Source organism: Colobus angolensis, unplaced genomic scaffold (genome assembly GCF_000951035.1).
Source record: "Colobus angolensis palliatus isolate OR3802 unplaced genomic scaffold, Cang.pa_1.0 Scaffold35, whole genome shotgun sequence".
Taxonomy (NCBI): Eukaryota; Metazoa; Chordata; class Mammalia; order Primates; family Cercopithecidae; genus Colobus; species Colobus angolensis.
Window position 1 is genome coordinate 7,013,817 of NW_012116821.1, and position 22,856 is coordinate 7,036,672.

A 22,856-nucleotide genomic window follows, 5' to 3' on the forward strand; every position below is an offset into this window, starting at 1 on the left:
ATAAAACAAATTGCATTTAAATATTACAGATACGGTGTCAGCCTTCTTTGACCATCCCCAGCCCTTTTCTCCTCTTGCCTTCCTCCACTTACCAGAATGGTGATACGGAGGTAATCACTGTAACTGGTTTACAATTAATGGATTTATAATCACATAATTGTATGTACCTTTGGAAAATATGTAATATAGATTTTTATTTTATCATCCTGTAACGTTCACTCACTTTTTGGAGATCTTTCAAATGTAGTGTATGTGGCTATACCAAATTTTTTTTTTTTCCCCTAGGGTACATGTGCACAACATGCAGGTGTGTTACATAGGTATACATGTGCTATGTTGGTTTGGTGCACCCATCAACTTGTAATTTATATTAGGTGTTTCTCCTAACGCTATCCCTCCCCCAGCTCCCCACCCCCCAACAGGCCCCAGTGTGTGATGTTCCCCTCCCTGTGTCCATGTGTTCTCATTGTTCAACTCCAGCTTATGAGAACATGTGGTGTTTGGTTTTCTTTTCTTGTTTTCTGTTTTGCTGAGAATGATGGTTTCCAGCTTCATCCATGTCCCTGCAAAGGACATGAACTCATCCTTTTTAATGGCTGCTTAGTATTCCATGGTATATATGTGCTACATTTTCTTTATCCAGTCTATTATTGATGGACATTTGGGTTGGTTCCAAGTCTTTGCTATTGTGAATAGTGTCACAATAAACATACGTGAGCATGTGTCTTTATAGTATCATAATTTATAATCCTTTGAGTATATACCCAGTAATGGGATGGCTGGGTCAAATGGTATTTCTAGTTCTAGATCCTTGAGGAATCACCACACTGTCTTCCACAATGGTTGAACTAATTTACACTCCCACCAACAGTGTAAAAGCGTTCATATTTCTCCACATCCTCTCCAGCATGTTTCCTGACTTTTTAGTGATTGCCATTCTAACTGGCGTGAGATGGTATGTCATTGTGATTTTGATTTGCATTTCTCTAATGACCAGTGATGAACATTTTTTCATATGTCTGTTGGCTGCAGAAATGTCTTATTTTGAGAAGTGTCTGTTCATATCCTCTGCCCACTTTTTGATGGGTTTTTTTTTTCTTGTAAATTTATTTAAGTTCTTAGTAGATTCTGGATATTAGCCCTTTGTCAGATGGACAGATTGCAAAAATTTTCTTCCATTCTGTAGATTGCCAGTTCACTCTGATGATAGTTTCTTTTGCTATGCAGAAGCTCTTCAGTTAGATGTCATTTGTCTATTTTGGCTTTTGTTACCATTGCTTTTGGTGTTTTAGACATGAAGTCTTTGCCCATGCCTATGTCCTGAATGGGCTAAACCAAATTCTTAATTTCTGTGTTGGTATATGTAGTATGGATACCATAATTGACACAGGTATTTACCTATTGAAAGACAAGCTTTTTGCAGTTTTTAGTTCATAGCAACAATTTTACAGAGCATGTTTGTATCTGCCACCTTGTTTATGCGTGACTTCCTCTGGAGTAGAAATGGAGGCGTGGAAATCTGCTTCAGAGGGGTCTCCACACTGAGGACGTTCACAGGGATTGCTTTCCACTTATCACTGTCAGCAGAGCACTTGATAACCAAACAGTTTTTAAATTTTAATATTCTAGTGAGTGGAATGATTTCCTTGGTGAATCGTCTATTTTTCTTTTTTTTTTTTTTTTATCAATTTGTAGGGGTTTTTGTTTTAATCTGAAAATACGCTGGCTGCTAATCTGTGGTGAATAATTTTTAAAAATATTTTCTTGGCTGGGCGCGGTGGCTCACGCCTGTAATCCCAGCACTTTGGGAGGCCGAGGTGGGCAGATCACAAGGTCAGGAGATTGAGACCATCCTTATTATTAACACAGTGAAATCCCATCTCTACTAAAAATACAGAGAATTAGCTGGGCGTGGCAGCATGCACTCTGTAGTGTCAGCTGTTGGGGAGGCTGAGGCAGGAGAATGGTGTGAACCGGAGTGGCGGAGCTTGCAGTGAGCAGAGATTGAGCCACTGCACTCTAGCCAGGGCGACAGAGCGAGACTCTGCCTCAAAAAAAAAAACTTTTTTTCTTCAAGTTTGTGTCTCTTATAGTGAGTGGTTTGTGTCAACCAGTGTATAATCAGGAGACAGAAACCATACAGTATAAACAGGAAAAGTTGGTATGAAGAGAAATTAGCTATAACAGTGGATTGCAGTGATGAGGCATATTATCTGCATAATTTTAAGAAATTTGTGAAGCAGTAAAAAGAACTTTCTTATTTTTTATGAGATAGAGTCTTGCTCTGTTGCCCAGGCTGGAGACTGGAGTGCAGTGGCACGGTCACAGCTCACTGCAACCTCTGCCTCTCAGGTTCAAGCCATTTTCCTGCCTCAGCCTCCCGAGTAGCTGGTATTACAGGCATGAGCCACCATGCCCGGCTAATGTTTTTGTATTTTTAGTAGAGACGGGGTTTCACCATGTTGGCCAGACTGGTCTCAAACTCCTCACCTCAAGTGATCCACCCACCTCGGCCTCACAAAGTGCTGGGATTACAGGTGTGAGTCACTCCACCCAGCCAAAAAAGAACTTTAAAAAATACAGAGATAGCAGATACAGGAAGCAGCCACCACCCACTCTCCCTCAAGCTGAATTTCAGAACTCTTAGTGAGCGTGCAGTCCTGGCCCTCCGCGTGGAGAAGCTCATGGTAGTGCATAATCTGAGAGAGTGCCAAGGAAGCCATCCATGTTTGTCACACCAGTGGCAGTCTTCTGGGAAGTCATCCAAGGCAGTGAGTGGTAAGTCACACATAGGAGGTTGCCACACTAGTGGCATTCCACTGTTAAGCTGTGAGCTGCTGGAGCCGGGCACTGAGGGTGTCTCCCTAGTGGAGCAAACCAGAGCCAGGAAAAGAAACTCCTCCAGCATCCTGCCAGTGCCCTTACAAAACATCATGCTGCTTCCCCAATACTGAGGCCAGACTCCTCTGAGAAGGCTTTCTAGTGTGTCTTAAGGAAGGACCAGGCTTGATTCCTAACTTTGTGTGACCTCCAAGTACTGTTTTCTCTAAACCTTTTCCCCAGCCTTGTGTATAAAAGGAGAAATAGTCATATGGTCCAGCGTCATTATCACAGAGCAGGCAATGATAGGTGGATTGGGAGCTGGGGCAGGAAATTGGTAATAGTCACAGTCCACCCCTTTGGCTACTTAGCTTCCACATTTGCCAGTCTACACACTTTGACACTTCTGAACAACAGTGGAACAGCTTTACATTTCCACCTAACAAGATACAGCTATACTTCCTTACAAGTCATGTTTGCTCCCTTTCCCCAACACGAGAAGCCCAGTACCAGCAGTCATTGTATCCATTGTTGGCTATATGAATTACTCAAGTTCTGTCACTGTTTCACCAAATGCTCTGTTATCAAAAGACCGATTTGTGGCCAGTGTGGTGCCTCACGCCTGTAATCCCAGCACTTCGGGAGGTCAAGATGGATTGGTCTGCAACATTGGTTTCATCCAAAAGTGGAAAGCTAAAGCGCTACAGCCCCACATCCAGACCAGTCCGTCTTGGGCAGATCACTGAAGGTAGGGAGTTTGAGACCAGCCTGGCCAACGTGGTGAAACCCCATCGCTACTAAAAATATGAAAATTTAGCTGGGCATGGTGACAGACACCTGTAATCTCAGCTACTCAGGAGGCTTAGTCAGGAGAATCACTTGAACCTGGTAGGCGGAGGTTGCAGTGAGCTGAGATTGTGCCACTGCATTCCAGCCTGGGCGACAGAGCAAGATTCTGTCTCAAAAAAACCGAATTGTAAATTTAACCTCCAAAAATGTGTATATTTAAAATGGAAGGAGACAATGAAAATGTTTAGAACATACGGATACATACAAGAGGAAAATGGAAAATATTCAAAGCTACTATAGCTGTCATTTCTACAAACCTTCAACCTCCTTTAACTCCCTATTTGAGATTTATTTTGCCCTTGGCCAGAACCTCAGCTGGTCAGAGTTCTTTACCTGGTGGAGTGGCCCAAATACTCATTACTGAAGAATCTTGAGTCCTCCTGTGCTACCTGTTTTGGTTGCTGTAATTTTTCATGAGCCTTTACTGTTCGACGTGGAAGTACTGCGTCACCCAGAGAATCTCCTGTGTTCCAAAAATAGTCCTTTTTGCCTCCATTGTGTGCTAGCAATACACTTACTTTGGTAATCAGGATTGATCATTCCTGCCCAGTATAGTTACACCCTTTGTTTCTTACTGGTTCAGTGGCGTCAGAAACCCACATGGCAATCTCATCTTAGATCCTGCATCAGTGGAACCATTGTTGTGTCTCTGATTGAAGGAGCCCCTGGGAACTAAGACCACCAAACCAGCAAGCTTGAGTTTGCTAAAGTAAGAAGTATAATCATGAAAGGAGCCACTCCCACGTCCACCCTGTGATTCCTAGAACTGTATACTCTGGCTCAAAGCATGTACTGTGATGTGGAACTGCATACTTTTCACTGTGGTATCTCCCAGCTATCATCATAAGTGGGTATTCAGTGAACCATTCCACCTTTCAATTAGATTAACCACTTCTGGGTATTGGGGCATGTTAAATTTCATAGGCATGAACTCATTGCAGCATTTCATTTGCTGTGAAACTGATTCCATGCTTAGAAGCAATGCTATGGGAAATGCCATGATGGTGGACAAGGCATTTTGTGAGTATGCGGATTGGATAGTAGTACTGGCAGAAGCATTATGGGCAGGGAAGCAATCCATATGCAGAATATGTGTCTATTCCAGTGAAGATGAATCTCTGCCCCCTACATGATGGAAAAGATGTGATGTAGTCAACCTGCCACCAGGTAGATGGCTGTTACCCATGAAATTGGTGCCACATATTGCGGCCTCAATATTGGTCTTGGCTCTTGACAGATTGGACAGCTGGCAGTAGTGCCTGTCAGCCTTGGTAAGGGGATTATCCCCTGATGTTGAGCCCACACATAGCCTCTATCTCTGCCACTGTGGCTGCATTATTTATGGACCCATTGAGCAAGTGGTATAGTAGCTGGGGAATGTGCTCTGAGATTATAATTAATGTAACTAACTGATAACCTCAGCACATTATTTTGTCAATTTGATTAATAAGAGCCTCCTCTGCTATGGATGCCCTTTGGTGGGTGTAGTAGTCTGACGCTGCTGATAAAGACATACCTGAGACTGGGCACTTTACAAAAGAAAGAAATTTAATGGGCTTACAGTTGTTCCACATGGCTGGGGAGGCCTCACAGTCGTGGTGGAAGGCAAGGAAGAGCAAATCACGTCTTACATGGATGGCAGCAGGCAAAGAGAGCTCGTGCAGAGAAACTCCCGTTTTTAAAACCATCAGATCTCATGAGACTTATTCACTATCACAAGAACAGCAGGGGAAAGAGGTACCCCCATGATTCAGTCATCTCCCACTGGGTCCCTCCTACAGCACGTGAGAATTACGGGAGCTACAAGATGGGATTTGGGTGGGGACACAGAGCCAAACCATATCAATGGGCATTAACCTAGGACACAGATATCTTTCATCTGTGCCCATTCCCAGAGGTCCATCCACAGATAATTCCAGACTTCCTTGTCACCAGCCTTCCAGACCTGTTTCTTCCAACTCTCCATCTAGCCAAACCATCAGCAACTACCCATGGATTAGTGTAGGTCTGTACTTCTGGCCATCTCTCAGTTCAGACAAGTGGCCAACCAAAGGTGTACTACTTGAAGTTCTGTTCACTGGGAGGAGTTTTTTTTTTTTGGACCACTGCCATTCAGGGTTGCCCTCAGGTGGGGCTATATTGCTTTAGGTATCCATTTTTGGATGAAACCAACATATTATGCAGACCAACATATTATGCAGACCAACATTTATTTTTTTCTTTCTTGGTCAATTGGTTGTTAGAACAACCCCCAGTAGACCATAGGTATGGGTTGAGGGAGAGAAGACAGTGAAACAGGAGTTGGTGTTGAAAGAGGCTGAGCCAACTGTTCAAGCAAGCTATGCTACTTCTGCCTTCAGACCTGCTAAAACAAGCTAAGTCTGTTGTGTACCATTGCTGTCTGATGATAGATTGCTGCTTTGGAAGTCTAAGTTCATGACTAGGCTAGCTAACAACATCCACATTATGATGGGAAGCTCAGGCCACATGATCCCCTGCCATCCCATGGTTAGGTATTCAGTCTCTACCAAAGCACAATAGGAAGACAGAAACTTTCTTAAGAGGAGAGTATAATCTTTAGAAGACACAGGTTTGCTTCCCCATGATTCTCCTACTGGTGCTTGGCAGAGGCTTCACACAATATCCCCGTAGGCCATGCTACTTTCAGTATCATTGGATCTGCTGGATCATAAGACCCACATGGTAGAGCAGCTTGTGCTATAACTCAAACTTGCAATAGAGCCTTTTCTTGCTCTGGTAGCCACTCAAAAATGATAATCTTATGAGTGACTCTAGATGGGCAGAAATAGCACATGCAAAGTATATGTTGCCTTCAGAATTCAAAATGACCTACCAAGCATCATGTCTCTTTAATCGTGGTGCACAGTGTGAAGTGCAGCAACTTATCTTTCATTTTGGAGGGGGATATTTTAACTTGTTCCAAATCATTGAACCCCTAGAAACTTCACTGAGTTTCTGAATTATGGGATTTTTCTTTCACCTTTTAGTTTTTATTTGTTTTATTAAGCACCTAAGTACTTGCCACATCTTGCTCATTATTTCTAGTCAGCATAATGTCATCGGTGTAGTGGACCAATGTGATACTGTGTGGAATATCATGATGAACAAGGTCTCTGTGGACTATATCATGGCAGAGAGAAGGAGAACTGACAAAGCTTTGAGGCAAGACTATAAAGATATACTGTGGCTTTGCCAGGTAAAAGCAAACTGCCTCTCATGGTACAAAAGGCTTTAAGGAAATAACTGCATGTCAAGTCCCAGGAGCATACTAATTTGTTTCAGTAAAGATGCTAAGTCTGTGAGAGCAGCTGCAATTGAAATCACACCTCATTAAGATGTGGAACTGATACTCCCTGGTTATTTCTAAGATCTGTCTTCTGCACAGGCCAGAGTGGTCAGTTAAATGATGAAGGGATGGGTATCATCACCCTTGCTTCTTTCAAGTCTTTGATGGTGGCGTTAATGCCCAGGGCCATTTCCCCAGGGTTATAGTATTGCTTCTGGTTTGCTTTTTTGATAGAGAAAGTCCCAGGGACTTCCAGTGATCCTACCATAATTGATTCTTAGCTCATATGTCAAAAAACCAATACGGAAATTCTTCATATTGTTAATTGCATTTATTCTAATTATTCACTCAGGAACTGGGGAAGTAGTCACAGGATGGGTCCATGTACCTGTTTGGTCCATTGTAATTCAGACCTGAGCTATGACTCTTTCTATATCATCTTACTGTAAGCCTTCATTTTGACTGGTAAGCCACAGTGGTGTTTTGGGTACCCAAGAATTAGCATTAATTTAGGCCCTGGGTCTAGTAACCACCAAAATGTCTGGGTGTTTTCTTTTCTCTGAAGAACAGTAATTTAAGAAAACGATTGCAGGTCCCTTGGGGAATGGTTTGGAGGAAGATTTATAACATGAACCTGCAGCAGTGAAGGGTCCTTCCTCAAGGAGATCCAGCCTCCCCTTTGGTCAGGGGCCTCTGGTCTGTGAATTGACTCAAATCTGGAACCTGGGTCAGAGGCTGTGACCCCTCACTGTGGTGACTCAAGTTTTGGCTACTAGACCTATAGATGTTTCTGTTATATACATTAAACAATTTTCTGTCATATACATTAAGCAATTCTGTTACATACATTAAGCAATATAACAGCAATTCTGTTATATACATTAAGCAATTTCTGTTATATACATTAAGCAATCTATGATTTCATATGATTTCATACTTGGGGACACATTAACTACCAAAGAACTCTGCAGGCCAAGGGATTCTGACTACTGATACATCCCTATTGCCCTTTATAATGGATGAGCCTGCCTTGTCTTTTGCCAGTTAAAGCCTGCCACTTGGCTCTTCCACTTTGGAATTGCATTTTCTTCATTGAAATCACAGGGCCCATCTCAATGGCAATGAGAAACTTGATGAGCTTGTAAATACAACTGTCATTGTAATTTAGCATGCCAATAATAAAAATTTGTGCTTGATTTTTAGCAATATCATCCCTGTGTCTATGAGAAATAAGAGATATTTTTAGGGGTATCATGGAAGCTTTCTGGTCTCAGACCATGAATTAAGCCTAGAATTAAAGGTCATGAGCTTGTCATTTTCTTCCAGAAGTGCTGAAGTGCATTCAAAAAAATCCACCTCACACCACAGTCTCTACAGTCAACATGACTACCATGATAGTCAGTATAGTAGCAATTGAGGCTCCTAAAGGCACATACTTCAGTAGGTACTTTAGCACAATCTACTACTGGTAACAACATGATTGTGATGCCACTGCATGCAAATAATACTAACATTTCCAATTTCCTATTGGCTCAGCACTGAACAAATCCCAAGTTCCATCTGTGTTCTGTTTCAATACATTTTCTATTGTTTATAACAAAATACCTGAAACTGGGAAATTTGTAAACAAAAGGAATTTATTTCTTAAAGTTATGGAGGCTGGGAAGTCCAAGGTTGAGGAGGCACATCTGGTAAGAGCCTTCTTGCTGGTGGGGACCCTCCACAGAGACCTGAGACAGCACAGGGCATCACATGGTGAAGGAGCTGAACATGCTAACCCAAGTTTTCCTTTCTTTTAAAGCGACCAGTCCCACTCCCATGATAGTCCGTTAATTTAACAACCCACAAGTCCATTGATTTGTGGATTGAATGGATTAATCCACTCATAAGGGCAGAGTCCTCATAACCCAATCACCTCTTAAAGGTCTCACCTTTCAGTACTGCCACATTGGGGATTAAATTTTAACATGAGTTTTGGAGAGGACAAACATTCAAACTCATAGCAGGTCTATCCTCTGGGAACACCTGCTTCTGGTACCAGTTCTATATCAGTGATGGGCCAATCAGGAGACAGAAAGCACACAGTAATTCAAACAGGGAAAGTCTGATATAAACAATTATTAACTATATCAAAGGATTGGCATACTGCTTGTAAGGAATAAAGAGAACTCGAAAGAATACAAGGATAGCAGATGTAGGGACCAGCCACTACCCTTCAGGGCTGAGATCTAGACCTCATTGGAGGGGATCTGGCCAAAGCTTATTGGATGGCTGAGAAATTCACTGAGACTGCAAAGCTATTCAAAGGGATGCTGGAGGGCACCCATCACAGGAGGTGCCATGCAGGTGGCACTCTACCATGGAGCTACATGCATCACTGGAGCCAGGCACTGCAGAAGCTGTATATGCTACAAGAACCTGGTGCTGCAGAAGCCAAGCACACTGCAAGAGCCTGCCTAGAGGAGCACACGGTAACCTGGAAAAAAACCCTGCCGCCTCCTACAGGGTCCCTCCAGCACCCTCTACTGACAAAGCTTAACATCTTGCCAGTTGGCAAAGAGGAAATGTTTATAGGGTCCATATTTGTTATTGCAGAACGGACAATAAAGAATGAATTTGGAGCTGAGATATCAGTTGATAACTGATACAGTATTTTATCATAGTGAAGTTTTAGTTCTGATATCAAAGTTATCGATTTTCCTCTTGGCTTTAATATTGTTTAAAAAATCAGTTTGTCCATGTGTCATGTGTGTCTGTGTATGTGTGCATGTGTACGTACGTGCATTTAGATCTTTAATCCATTTGGAATTTATAGTGTATGGGGTAAGGTGATGATTTTATTCCAAGTAGCCTCCATGTTCTCTTTAATTTGAAAAGCCACATGTATCATATATAAATTTGTGCATGTAACTGTTTCTCTGCTCTGTTCATCTATTAATTGCTTCACACAAGATAGATTTTCTTGTCTGAACAAAAAGGACTTGGATTAGGACTTTACTAAAGTCTGAGGAAGTCTTTGGCATTTGTAGGAAGAATGAAAAGATTGTTAATAGAGGACGGCAAATTGGTTTTCTAAGTGAAACAAATGCTTTGATGTTCATTTGTGTTCATCTCTATTAACATACTTTGGCTTTTCACTTGTTAGTAAACACTGCTTGGAAGTGAGGGCCTCTATCTTAACTGTCCTTCCTACCTACTAACTCTAGAATTCATATTGAGAGGCTGCTGGTTGACCAGAGGCAAAGGCTAACTTGCAGGAATGCAAATCAATGCTTAGGTTTTAAAGTCTAGGACCAACCCCTACTTCACCTGGGGTTGGTTCAAGATGTAATCATCTCATTCCTTCAAACCCTATCTTCCAAGTACAGATAAGAAAATTTCATACATAAAATTAAATAAGAGGTTTAATGGCATTTGGAGTCATTTTTATTCATTCAAATACTCATAGAAATAAAGGTTGGAAAAAGAAGATACGATCACCAGTCAGCTCTAAATGGGAATCTGGATGGAGCTATTTGAACCTGAAAAGCTGTCAGTTGAACATTTTCTGCCATATTGGGTAGGAAAACATCATCAATCCTTTTTTTGTGTTTGATAGGTACCTGTAATATAAGTAGATATTGGTGTTTGTTAAGAACACAGTGAATAATTCTTGTTATAGCATCATAAAAAGTCACTGTTATTAATGAGACCAAGATCATTGATTTGGTCTGGGTTAGGCCGTATAGTTAGTATGCCTTCTTGTCTGTATTTGCCACTTGTCCTGAAGGGAATTGGTCAAGAATGAATTCATCAATGGAAAGCCATTTCCAGTTAAGGAAGATAACACAGCTCATATTTCAAGTAATCTAAAATTCCTTAATTTTTTTTATCATTTGTGTTAGTGCAGGGCTTTTAGAAAATTAACTGTACTCTTACATTTCAGCCATGTATAAATTCCTCTTCAATCAGTATTTATCTGACTTGTCTCATAGGCCTTAAGAAGTCAGACCTGAGATCTGAAGAAGTTCTAGCTAACTGTGTACCTTCCCTGGCCTTGAGGTTTTTTGCTTGAGCTTCCCATATTGTACATAGCCACTGGGCCAATGGGCCCACAGGACGCTTCACTATAGGGTTTATTTATTTGGTAGGGCAATGTTCATCAATTAGCCTTAGACCATCACCCTTCTGAATCTCTCAAATATAATAAATCTTCACTAATGCACTTAGCTGCTTAGCAACCTTTTCAACAAGTCGCGACCACCAACACCTCCATGGTACTTGCACCTTTCAGGGTGAAATGGAGATGAAGTGATTCTTGAAAGTCCTTGTAATCCCATACATACAAAGTGAACTTTGCTTCTTTTTGCAAAAGGCTTTTGCAGAAACATAGACGTATAATAAAAGTTCACATTTTCAAGAAAGATGACTACACACAGATTGGTGAGTCAAGCGAATGGTGGACATTAATAATGTGGCCCTGACTTGGTCAAGATGGTGTTTGGGTATCTTCCCAACCTGTCTTTCCCCCTTCTTAACTGCATGTTTAGAAATCTTGAAACTTTTGGTCCTTATAACTAGACCATCAGCTGCAGAATTACACCATCAAATGACTTGGAATGGCATACTTTTCTCCGAAGGAATGATTAAATCTTTTCCTCTTAATTTTTCTTCAGGTAATGGGGAAGAATTCTTTTTTTTTTTGAGACGAAGTCTCACTCTTGTTGCCCAGGGTGGAGTGCAATTGCAATGGTGTGATCTCAGCTCACCGCAACCTCTGCCTCCCAGGCTCAAGTGATTCTCCTGCCTCAGCCTCCCGAGTAGCTGGGATTACAGGCGACTGCCACCACGCCTGGCTAATTTTTGTATTTTTCATAGAGACAGGGTTTCACCATGTTGGCCATGCTGGTCTCAAACTCCTGACCTCAGGTGATCTGCCTGCCTCGGCCTCCCAAAGTGCTGGGATTACAGGCGTGAGCCACCGTGCCCAGCCAGGAATTCTTAAATGTGTTGATTAGATATGTGAATCTCTAGAAGGGATTCTGAAACAAAATAGAGCAAAGAGTAAAATACTTATTAAAGCAGTAGAGAGGAGACAGTGGAAGAGGAAGTATATGTTGTTTTACATAAACTAAAAACTGAAACATTTTACGAGTTCTTCAAATACTTGCTAATCTGCGTCCCAAGAATTTTCTTGGAGGGTAGATTTCTCACATGTTTTAAAATGACTTCCGAAACTATTTCTGCTCTGTAGGGGAACTCAGATAAGGAGTCTGATGCTGCTAGTTAATTGTTGAAGATGATTGGGGGAAAAAAGAAATTCAGAGATGGAACACAGGAAGGTGTTGGCACTGATTCCACACCCATTTATTGACTTGTAATTTAGAAGGTACTATTATAGGATTATTTCAACATCAGAATTTTCTTATCCAGATTCAAGGCATCTACATAAGCTCCTGATATATCATTTTTCTAATGTAAGTCTGAAGTGACCCAAAAACCATAAAATCAAATTATAAGGCTTTATTGTTTAATGCATGTAATCAATCTTATCATTACTTACAGTCTGTGGCCTTTAAATCCATCTTGTTATTTTACTGCCTTTGAGATTAGTCTTTAAAAAGTGTTGCTGGGAGTATCTGGATGATATGGAAGCAGAAGTTGGGGAGTATTGAGCCTGGGATATAAGGTCTGTAAAGTTAGAAATGTTAAATTATATCTCTAGTTGCAATGGATAAACCCAGATTATCTTGATTTTTTATTTTTTGAGAGGGGGGCCTCACTCTGTTGCCCAGGCTGGAGTGCAGTGGCACAATCATAGCTCACTATCACCTCAGATTTATGCATCTAGATTTAATTCATAAAACTTAGGGCTTAAAATTGGCATCTAACTCAGCTTAATCAGTTGTTTTTCGGCTTCATCAATTTTGAGCAAATATGTCAAAACTTGGTGTTTTTTGCCTGATAGTCATATGACCTAGTAAAAGTGAAGGAGGTGATGAGAGACTTGGACTGTGGTAGGTAGAAGAGGATAGGCTGAGAGCTACTCAAATTAGTCGGAGTTGGGAACTAACCAGATTTGCAGGGTGACAAAGAATAGCTCCCAAATTTCTGGCTTAAGCAGCTGGATATTTGGCACTACCATTTGCTGAAACAGCATCTTCCCCACCCCAAAAGTAGGAAGGGAGGAGGATAGGAAGGCGGGTTCCATTCCTATTGAACTTGTGAGCCTGAGATACATGAATGTAGACATTATTCACCAGATATTTGGGTCATTGGATATGTGGGTTTACAGCTCAGAGGAGAGTTTTGAGCTGCAGATGCAGACTTAGCAAACAATGATTAAAGCTGTGGGAAATACGCAATTATCTGGAGAAAATGTGAGGTGAGAGGAGAAGGGGCCAGAAAGATCCCTGAACAACTTCAGCGTTTAGAGGTTGGATACAGTAGGATGAACTAGAAAAGAAGACAGGAAAAGCAGCCAGAGGAAGAGAAAAACCACAAGGAGCAGTGCCAGGGGAATAATTAGGAGAAGGATGTGGTCAGCTGTGTCAAATGCTGCTGAGACATGAAATCAGTGAGAACTCAGCAGTGTCCTTTGGACTTGGAGACAGAAGTGAAGGTGATCTTGGCAAGAGCAACCGCAATGAAATGGTGGTGAGAAAAATCAGATTGCTGGTGGTGTGGTAGAGACCTATTCTTGGCCCCCAATTGCGAATCTCCCATCTCTTCTTGGAAATAGACCTCACATTTTATGTTCACACAGCGTCCTAGAATAAAAACTACATTTCCCAGTCTCCTTTGTGTGGTCTTGGGCTAAGTGCTGGCCAATGGGATGTATGCCAAAGTGTCACAAGTGACTTCCAGGAACCATTCTTCAAGCTTCAAGGGAGGTGTGGGCCCTTCTTGTTGCCTTCCTCCTTCCTATTGGCCAGAAAGCGTAAGCAGTCATCTCGGACCATGAGGTGGTGAGCAACATTTGGAAGCCACAAGTTGAAAATGGCAAAACCTGAGAGAAATTAAGTGAGGTGAATCACGAACGTGAGTATAGGCAGCTCTTTTAAGAAGTCTGACTGGGAAGAGAAAGACCAGTGGCAGGGGAAGGAATATGTCGTCAAGGCAGCGGGGGTAGGGGGCGTTATTTTACAGTGGATTTTATGATCCTGGCACGTACATGTATGTATGTATTAGAGGGATGCATGGACGGGAAATCCAAGTATGTAGAAAGAAGCAGATAGTTCAAGGCCCCTGAGAAGGTAGCAGCAGATGGGGCCCTTTACATAGGGATTGGCCTGGGGAAGAAAAGGGACGCCCTTTCCATGTTCACAGGAGGGAAGGAGAAGCAGCAGAGTACAGCTGTAGGTGGGCTGGGAGACAGGGAGAAAATGGCATTCCTGTCTGAGGGTTTCTAATTTCTCTGTGAAGTGGGAAATGAAAGGATGAGGGGGTGAGGAGAGTGGATGAAGGTCTGAGGAGACAAGGCAGATTTAAAACAGTTGCTGCAGAGAGGAGGCAAGAGTGAGCTGACCCGATCCTTAGCTCCAGTGGAGGAGCAGGTAAGCTGGGTCTAAGCCATCCAGGCATAAGTCTTAGTCTGTGGCTCCATCGATTTGTTCAAAATCGGCAACAGGACCCAAGTCAGTCCAGGCAGAGCCCAGTTCTTTTTAACTGTCCCATCTCCACACCCTGCTCCTGCCGTGCTGAACATGAACAGAGATGGAAGCTACAGAGGTGGCTGCCATCTTGCTTCCAAAGAGCCTTGCTTCCTTTCTGCTCCCAGCCTCCTCAGAGCCAGAGATGGAGAGAGTGAAAGCAGTCCTGATGAAGTAGTTCAAACCTAGATGAAGCTACATTTAGCCAGGCCTCCTCTCAACATGTTACAGTTTTATGAGCCAAGCGATTTCATTTTTTCCTTAAGCTTTTCTAAAATAATTGATTTAGAAAAAAATCATGGTTTCTTAGGTGTTGCAAAATCCTAGGGGAATCACGTTAATGGCAAGGAAAGAGAGCTCGCCCTTCGAGCACATCTATGCTTCCAACGTGGGAGGCAGGGATGCTGCCGTGGCTGCTGCTGCAGAAGACCCCTGGGTCACGTTGAGACTCCAGATGGACAACAGCAAAGGAAGGAGGAGTGGGAGTACGGCTGACTTTCACTGCTCAGCGTTAACAGTATGGGTAATAGCTGGCTGTGCCCTCAAACCCCTCCTCTCCCTGTACAGGGGAACAGAAGGGGGCTGAGGCCCGGGAGTAACCTCTACCTCTACTTCCTGGGAAGGAAGCTTCCTTCCCACTCCTGCTCCCGCACCAATCCTGGGAATTAGGGTCTCCCCCACCTGCCTTGTGCCTCACTGTGGTTCTCCTTCACAATAGGCAGGTGCTGGAGGACAAGGATGGCAGTTCACTAGGACGCATTATCCCAGGAAGGGATTAGAAAGATGCCTGGCTAGATTGCGGGCAGAGGGGAAAGGGAGAGAAGGAAAAAATCCCCTGGCACATGGAGAAGACAGTGTAAGGTACAGAACTAAGTAGGGTCAGGCGTCAAGGTAGGGCCCTTGGGTGCTCTTCATGCCCTTTGTGTTGGGGCTGGGGCAGCAGCAACAACCAGTGGCTGGGGTGGGGGACACCAGCTCCCAATGTCAGGTCCAGGCAGCAACCCAGAGGCAGGACAGAGGGCCCTGTGAGCTTCACTGCCAAGCCCAGCTCTGCTGTTAGTAAACCCAAAGTAACTTCGTCTGTGACTTTGTGCTCCTAAAAGGCTGTGTTTCCTCAGCTCATTCACACTGGAAAGTAGCCAAAAGGAAACACAGATAAAGGGCTAAACACATGTATGCAAGTATAGTAACCAACACTTGCACAATTACTAAGTGCCACTATACTGTCAGGGATTTTTTCATTTGATCTCAGAGCAAGCCTTTGAGCTGAATATTCCCATTTTACAGAGAGGCTAATTAAGGTCTGTCTAAGGTCACGCAGCTAGCAGTGACAGAGCCAGGGCCTGAATTCTGGCTGCTTCACTCCAAAGCCCACATACTCAACTACCAGGCTATGTACAGAACAGGAAAGAAGAGACATGGCCAATCATAACAACAGGCCAATCATGGCTAGTGGTATTTGGTGATATTTCTGGTAGTCAGATCTAGAAGATAATTTAAAATGTATTTAGTCCTCATCTTATAGAGGAGGAAGGTGGTTTAGAGACATCCTGGGGTCTGGCCTCAGCTCCATGCTGCCTGCTGACTGCACTGCTCAGAGAGCTATTTTGATTGTTATTTTCAAGGACACCCCAAGCCCCCAGCACCCAAGAATCATAATGTACTTCATGAATAACTCTGAGAAATGGGGTCATTGGTATCCCAAAGCATTGTCTCAAAATCCAATGAACTGGGTTTTGTGTGTGTGTGTGTGTGTGTGTGTGTGAGATGGAGTCTCGCTCTGTCACCAGGCTGGAGTGCAGTGGCGCCATCTCAGCTCACTGCAACCTCCAACTCCTGGGTTCAAGCAATTCTCCTGCCTCAGCCTCCCGAGTAGCTGGAATTACAGGCATATGCCACCACGCCCACCTAATTTTTGTATTTTTAGTAGAGACGGGGTTTCACCATGTTGGCCAGGATGGTCTCAATCTCCTGACCTCGTGATCCGCCCGCCTCAGCCTCCCAAAGTGCTAGGATTACAGGTGTGAGCCACAGCACCCTGCCAAGACCAGTTTTTTATGACTGAAACCTTTTAGTGTTGGATGTCAGTACTCCAAGGTGCTAAAGTAGGAAGTTTTGACTGTAAATCAGAATTAAGATTTATCCATTTATGTGTCATTCAACAAACACTGTAGAGGACCCATTCAATAACTACTGGATACTTAGTGACTGGGTCCTCCCTGTGTCCCTGAGACCCTCCCCAGTTCAGACCCCAGAGACTGGGAGGTTTTCTAGCCAGAGCAGGGGGTATCCTTACCGCCTGATGAGCCCGTGGGGACAGCTGACTGCTGGGCATCATGAAGCTGACTCTGCAGCTCCTCCACACGCTGGAGAGCATCCAGCTTCACACTGCGCTCCTAGGCAAGCCGGCTTCTCATCTGAGGGGAAAATGAGAAGCAGAGATGCTTTGTGCTCACTTTCGTTTCCTCAGTTCACATGGGGTTCCTAGGGAAAATGGGTGTCCCAGGCTACCCTGCAAAGAGAACTGGCTCTTAAAGTCCTGATTAGGCTGAACTCAGCCTTCTGAGAATCAAGAACTTCAGGAAGACCAGGAACTTAACCAAAAAGGAACAGTCTGTGGAATCCCTTATACCTTATAATAGCTAGGAACTTATTCACAAGGTTATATCTTTCATGTCTATTTCATCGGATAGGTAGAGGAAGAGGGGAGTGAGGGCCCAGTGCACACATGGCCTTGGAGGCCCAGCCACTACATCTACACTGAGGACCTGTCAGAGCCCCTGGACAGTTTCAAACAGAGGAAAGACTTGATCTCGCTCCTAGATCTCTGCTCTCTGTTCAGCATCTGCCAGGAATGCCCTGGTCTGACAGAAGCCCATTTCCAGAAGCAAACTTTGTATTGACTTGTGTGGCTCTCCCCGTGCACAGCCAGCCCACACTCCCCAGCCAGACAGTGGCCGGGTCCAAAGTGTATCTCATCTGCCCAGATCACAGGTGGTTTTGCTTTTTCAATTTATAATCTCCTAATTGTTTTTACTTGTAGAAAAGTAATACATACTGTAGTGGTTGGAAGAGCACCCCCCGAATTTCATGTCTACCTGGAGCCTCAGACTGTGACCTTATTTGGAAATAGGGTCTTTGTAGATGGACTTGTTAGGATGAGATCATACTGGATTTAGGGCAAGCCCTGAATCTAATGACTGTTGTCCTTATAAAGAAGACAGGATAAGGATACAGACACTCAGAGGAGCACATAGGAAGAAGGCTCCGCGATGACAGAGGCAGGACTGGAGTGAGGTAGCTACAAGCTGAGGAATGCCAGAGACCAAAATGTGACTAAGAAGAGACACGGAACAGATTCTTCCTCAGAGCCTCCAAAGGAACCAGCCTTGCCAGCACATTAGTTTTAGGCTTCCGGCCTCCCGAGCTGTGAAGGAATACGTTTTTATTCTATTAAGCCACCCAGTTTGTGATAATTTAGTCAGGCAACCCTAGGGATTGAACACGCGTGCTAGTCTCCAGCATTCAGCCGCGCGTGTTGTACATCCCACTCTGTCTGCACAGACCTGGCCAGAAGGCCCCCACAGAGTCTTGCCCTAAACGTTAAAGGGGGCTCTTCCTTATGTCGGGGGGCCCCCAAGCATTGTTTAAATTTCAGAAGATTGTCAGAGCTCCAGAGTTAGGAAAACGTCCTAATATAAACTAGGTCCAAAGTCCCTCTCCGTACTATAGGGATTTGTGTAGGATCCTTATTCCCTATGGGCTGGTGCCAAGGAAACATATCAAGATTTTCTGAGCCAGGCTGGCACTAGGAAACTTGAGAAATACCATCAAGGAAGCGTGCTTCCTCAGGACCTCCTTGTGTTAGGTCACTCGCCCCCACGTCACAGAGGCCTGTGAAGTGACTTGCCCAAGGCCACACAACCAGGATTTGAGTCCAGGTCTATCTACCTGTTTCCAAGGCTGTCTACCTTCACATTCCCAACAAAAATATAAACAGCCAACATTTACTGAGAGCTGTGTATCACACCCTGGTTTTGCTGTTGTTTGTTTTGAGACGAAGTCTCACTCCGTCACCCAGGCTGGAGTGCATTGGCGCAGTCTTGGCTCACTGCAACCAGGTTCAAGTGATCTTCCCACCTCAGCCCTCTGAGTAGCTGGGGACCACAGATGCACACCCCCACCCCTGGCTGATTTTGTATTTTTTGTAGAAACAGGGTTTCACCATGTTGCCCAAGCAATCCTCCCACCTTGGCCTCCCAAATTGCTGGGATTACAGGAATGAGCCACCACACCTGGCCTGTTTATTTTTGTTAACTTTTTACTTTTTACTTTTTAATTTTTATTTTTTAGAGACAGGGTCTTACTCTGTCTTACTAACCCAGGCTGGATTACAGTGGCATAATCTTAGTTTACTGCAGCCTTGAACTCCTGGGCTCAAACGATCCTCCTGCCTCAGCCTCCCAAGTAGCTGGGACTACAGGCATGCCTGTTTTAGGCCCGGTTTTAAGGCCTTTATTTTAATTACTTCATTTCCTAATTTAATCACCCCCCAAATTTAGTGAAGTGAGTACATTGTTTCCATTGTAATGATGAAGAAACCAAAGCACAGATTGGCCACAGACCTTGCCCAAAGCCACACCGCTGGAGGGCCGGCAGTATGAACCACTCAGTTCCACTCTAGGGCCTGTGCTCTAAATCACTGGTTCCCAACTTTTTGGCACCAGGTACCAGTTTCATGGAAGACAATTCTTCCACGAGGTGGGGGCAAATGGTTTCAGGATGAAGCTGTTCTACCTCAGATCATCAGCCATTAGCTAGATTCTCGTAAGGAGCAGGCAACCTAGATCCCACATCTAGATCCCTCACATGTGCGGTTCACAGTAGGGTTGGCGCTCCTATGAGAATCAAACGCCTCCACTGGTCTGGCAGGAGGCGGAGCTCAGGCGGTTATACTGTCAGCTGCTCATGCCCTGCTGTGCGGCCCAGTTTCACAGGCTATGGACTCCTAACAGCCCACATCTGGGGGGTTGGGAACCCCTTCTATAAGTGACCTCAACCAGGCGCAGGCAACAGGCTAGGACACTGAGGCTCTCCGAGGTCAGACAGTGAATATCTGCCCATGGAGTCAGAGGCCGGAGATAGATTAAAGAAGCCACTTCTGGCTGGAAGGGGCCAGGGGGTGTGGGTGGGGGGTTCGGGTCTTGCTGGCTGAGGATTGCTGTTCAGAGTAGGTAGGCGTAGGGACACTTGAGCTGTCAGGAGAGCTGGAGGTGTACTCTACAAAGGGCCAATGGCTTATACATACATATGGTAAAGTGCACATTTGTTGAGAGAAACCTCAAAATATTTGTTTTGATCACCTCTAGAATCTCTGCCATGAAACAAATAATTAACTAGAGAAAACCTTGAAGAAACGAATCTACGAACTTCCCTATTTTTGTGGTGGAGTTTAAAAAAGCATAATTTGTAACACAAAATTGGGATGCCAAAGTTTTCTTATAGGTTCGGTCATATTTTTGTTTACTTTTCATGCAATAAATATGAAATTCTAATTTTCTTTTATTCTAAAACTACTCATTTTCTCTCTCCACTTTTATATAAATATTTTCTTTAGCTTTTCCTCAATTCAAATTTTAATTTTTTTTTTTTTTTTGTCATTTTTGTAGATAGAATTCTCCTTATTGATCTCTTCCTTGAGCACTTACAACACTTGACCAGGGGCCGGGTGTGGTGGCTTACGCCTGTAATCCCAGCACTTTGGGAGGCCGAGGTGGGCGGATCACCTGAGATCAGGAGTTGGAGACCAGCCTGGCCAACGTGGTAAAAACCTCGTCTCTACTGAAAATACAAAAATTAGCCGGGTGTAGTGGTTCATGCCTATAGCCCCAGCTACAAAGGAGGCTGAGGTGGGAGAATCGCTTGAACCTGGGAGGCGGAGGTTGCAGTGAGCCAAGATTATGCCACTGTACTCCAGTCTGGGTGACAGAGTGAGACTCCATCTCAAAAAAAGAAAAAAGAAAAAAAAAAAAAAACACTTGACCAATAATTTGCCTTTCAATTTCCATCTCTTTCTATCTCTGCTGAAGGAATTCAGTGATCTGCTCATTCAATGGACATGTGTGAGGTGCCTGCTTTGGAAGTTACTTTTTCGTTTTTTATTGAATTACATTGTTTTCTGCTTTGTTGAAACTTGTATGAATCCACATCTACATTCTAGTATTCTATTTCTTTGTTGTTGGGTATAGTCAACAAAATACGTTGGATCTGCAAACCACTTTTGCCTTTCATTTTTATCTCTGCAGTTCCTGAAACACTTGAATAAAATCTTCTTGTCATAGCCTCCATTAACACTTGCTGCTTTTCCAGGTTACTGCTTGGAATTTTCTAAAAGATTCCTAGTTCAAAGATGAGAGCTGGATAGAAACAGGTTTTTCCAGTAGGTTACAGGGGTGCTGAGATTCCGAGCTCTGAGGCAGCCAAGCCACCATGGCCTGCCCAGCAATCTTCGTGGTGTCGGGAGACACTGGGGAGAGATGCCACCATTCTCCTGGGCTGCCTATAAGTGACAGAGGTTGAGAAACACTGCTGTGGGGGACAGGAGAGAGGCACGGGCACGCGGGGGAAGGATGCAGCAGCCCTCGCTGGGGCACCAGGTGCACTCTGGGTGGACACCCCCTCTTACTGAAGTTTACCTGGTGGAGGTCTCTCTTCATTTTTTTCTGCTGCAGCTGGCCCAGCTTAGAAGCCCTCTCAGCCTCTTTACTAAGGAGCTGCAATTGCTGTTCTTTCTGCCCCACATCTTCCAAGAGCTTCTCCATCCTGGATGTTTTCATGAAGTGCAGCTGCTCCTGGGTGAGAGCTTCCTGGGTCACTCTGTGTTCTAACTCCTTCAGCAGTTGAGCCTGTGGCAGGAAAATGCCAAAAGAAAGGAGGAGGCAGGGAGCCTTTCTTTCCAGCAGAAGTGGGGAGACACTGGACAGCATAATAACCATCCCCTCCTTTGGGGCTCAGGGACACAACTACATGGTGTATTCCTGGACTCTAGAAAATGTGGCCCAATGATTCAGTCCTGTGCTAGCAAGAGCACCAGGATCTACCCTAGCCTGGCATTTACACTGTGAGCCCTGCAGTGACAGAGGGAAGCAGAGCAGACACTAAAAGCCAGGCACACGATCACGCCACTGTACAGCAGTGCCAGGGCAAACAATTTGGTCTTTTAATACCCAGATTTGATAATATGTATGTTAGCTTACTAACCAGATAATCATATCTAGCACAAACAACATTTACATTGTTGTGGAGCCTTTGTCAGGAGGTAGCCGTGGAAGCGTTTAACACCAAAGAGACGGGGCCATGCCATACACGCAGTGGGCGAGGAAAGGAGGTTCTGATTTTTTCTCCAAAAATCTGGGGAAGTCAGATTCTAGACGGTTAAAGGAGGATAAGTGTAGAAATAATTTGGTTCTGTTCCAAAGTTTTTCTAGTAAGTATTATCCTAAGTACTAGATGGTCAATCCTTAATCATAATATTATTATTCATATCTGTATGATGACGTTACAGTTTGTCATGTAGCTCATGATAACTCATATGAGTTACCATAATTAACTCATCTGATGCAGAATCATGGAAGAATTAGGGTCCAGGATGAACAAATTAAATTTCATGCTTTAAATATGCAGGCTGTAACTTCAACTCAACTGTTCTCACTCTAAACCTACAGTCCCCCTGCTTCATTCATGCCCAGAGGGTTGGCACAGTTAGGACATGCTCAAGCTTAGCGTGCCTTTATTTTGGTGCCAGCCCCTGTCGCGCAGCAGTAACTTCTGAAAGTGAGACATGGTATGGACCATTGGGACAGGACAGAGTCTCGTGTGGGGATAACACTGCAGGCTGGACCACACTCTACTTGCCGAGGATTGTTGTCAAGTGGAAGCGTGCTTGCCCCGTGAAAGCCTGTGTTCAAGGCAGAGGCCTAGATCACAGGATCCCAGGACAGCCTCTAGCAAAAAGATCCTCAGAGAAATGGACACACACACACACACAGACACACACGTATGTGATAATGATCTTGCTTATGAGTAGTATTTTCTCATCTTAGCCACATATGAGTAAGAACAACAGCCTTTTGGCCACCGCCCTTGGTTTCTGGGCTGGAGAGGAGGGAGGAGAAGGGAAGTCCAGGTCCAGGCTATCTTTTCCTGGTTGTACCATCTGTGTGGCTTCAGGCTGTGGTGCTCTGGTGACT

The 22,856-nt window shown here is 44.0% G+C and overlaps 1 protein-coding gene across 1 annotated transcript in view; it reads right to left on the reverse strand.

The window, feature by feature from the left end:
• Positions 1-10,452: 10,452 nt before the first annotated feature.
• LOC105519518 (coiled-coil domain-containing protein 162-like) overlaps positions 10,453-22,856 on the reverse strand; it is a 44,182-nt gene continuing 31,778 nt past the window's right edge. Inside the window, 4 exon segments of the mRNA XM_011952887.1 lie at positions 10,453-10,578; positions 12,519-12,646; positions 16,904-17,024; positions 21,303-21,512. Coding sequence (XP_011808277.1) covers positions 10,453-10,578; positions 12,519-12,646; positions 16,904-17,024; positions 21,303-21,512 — 585 coding nt within the window.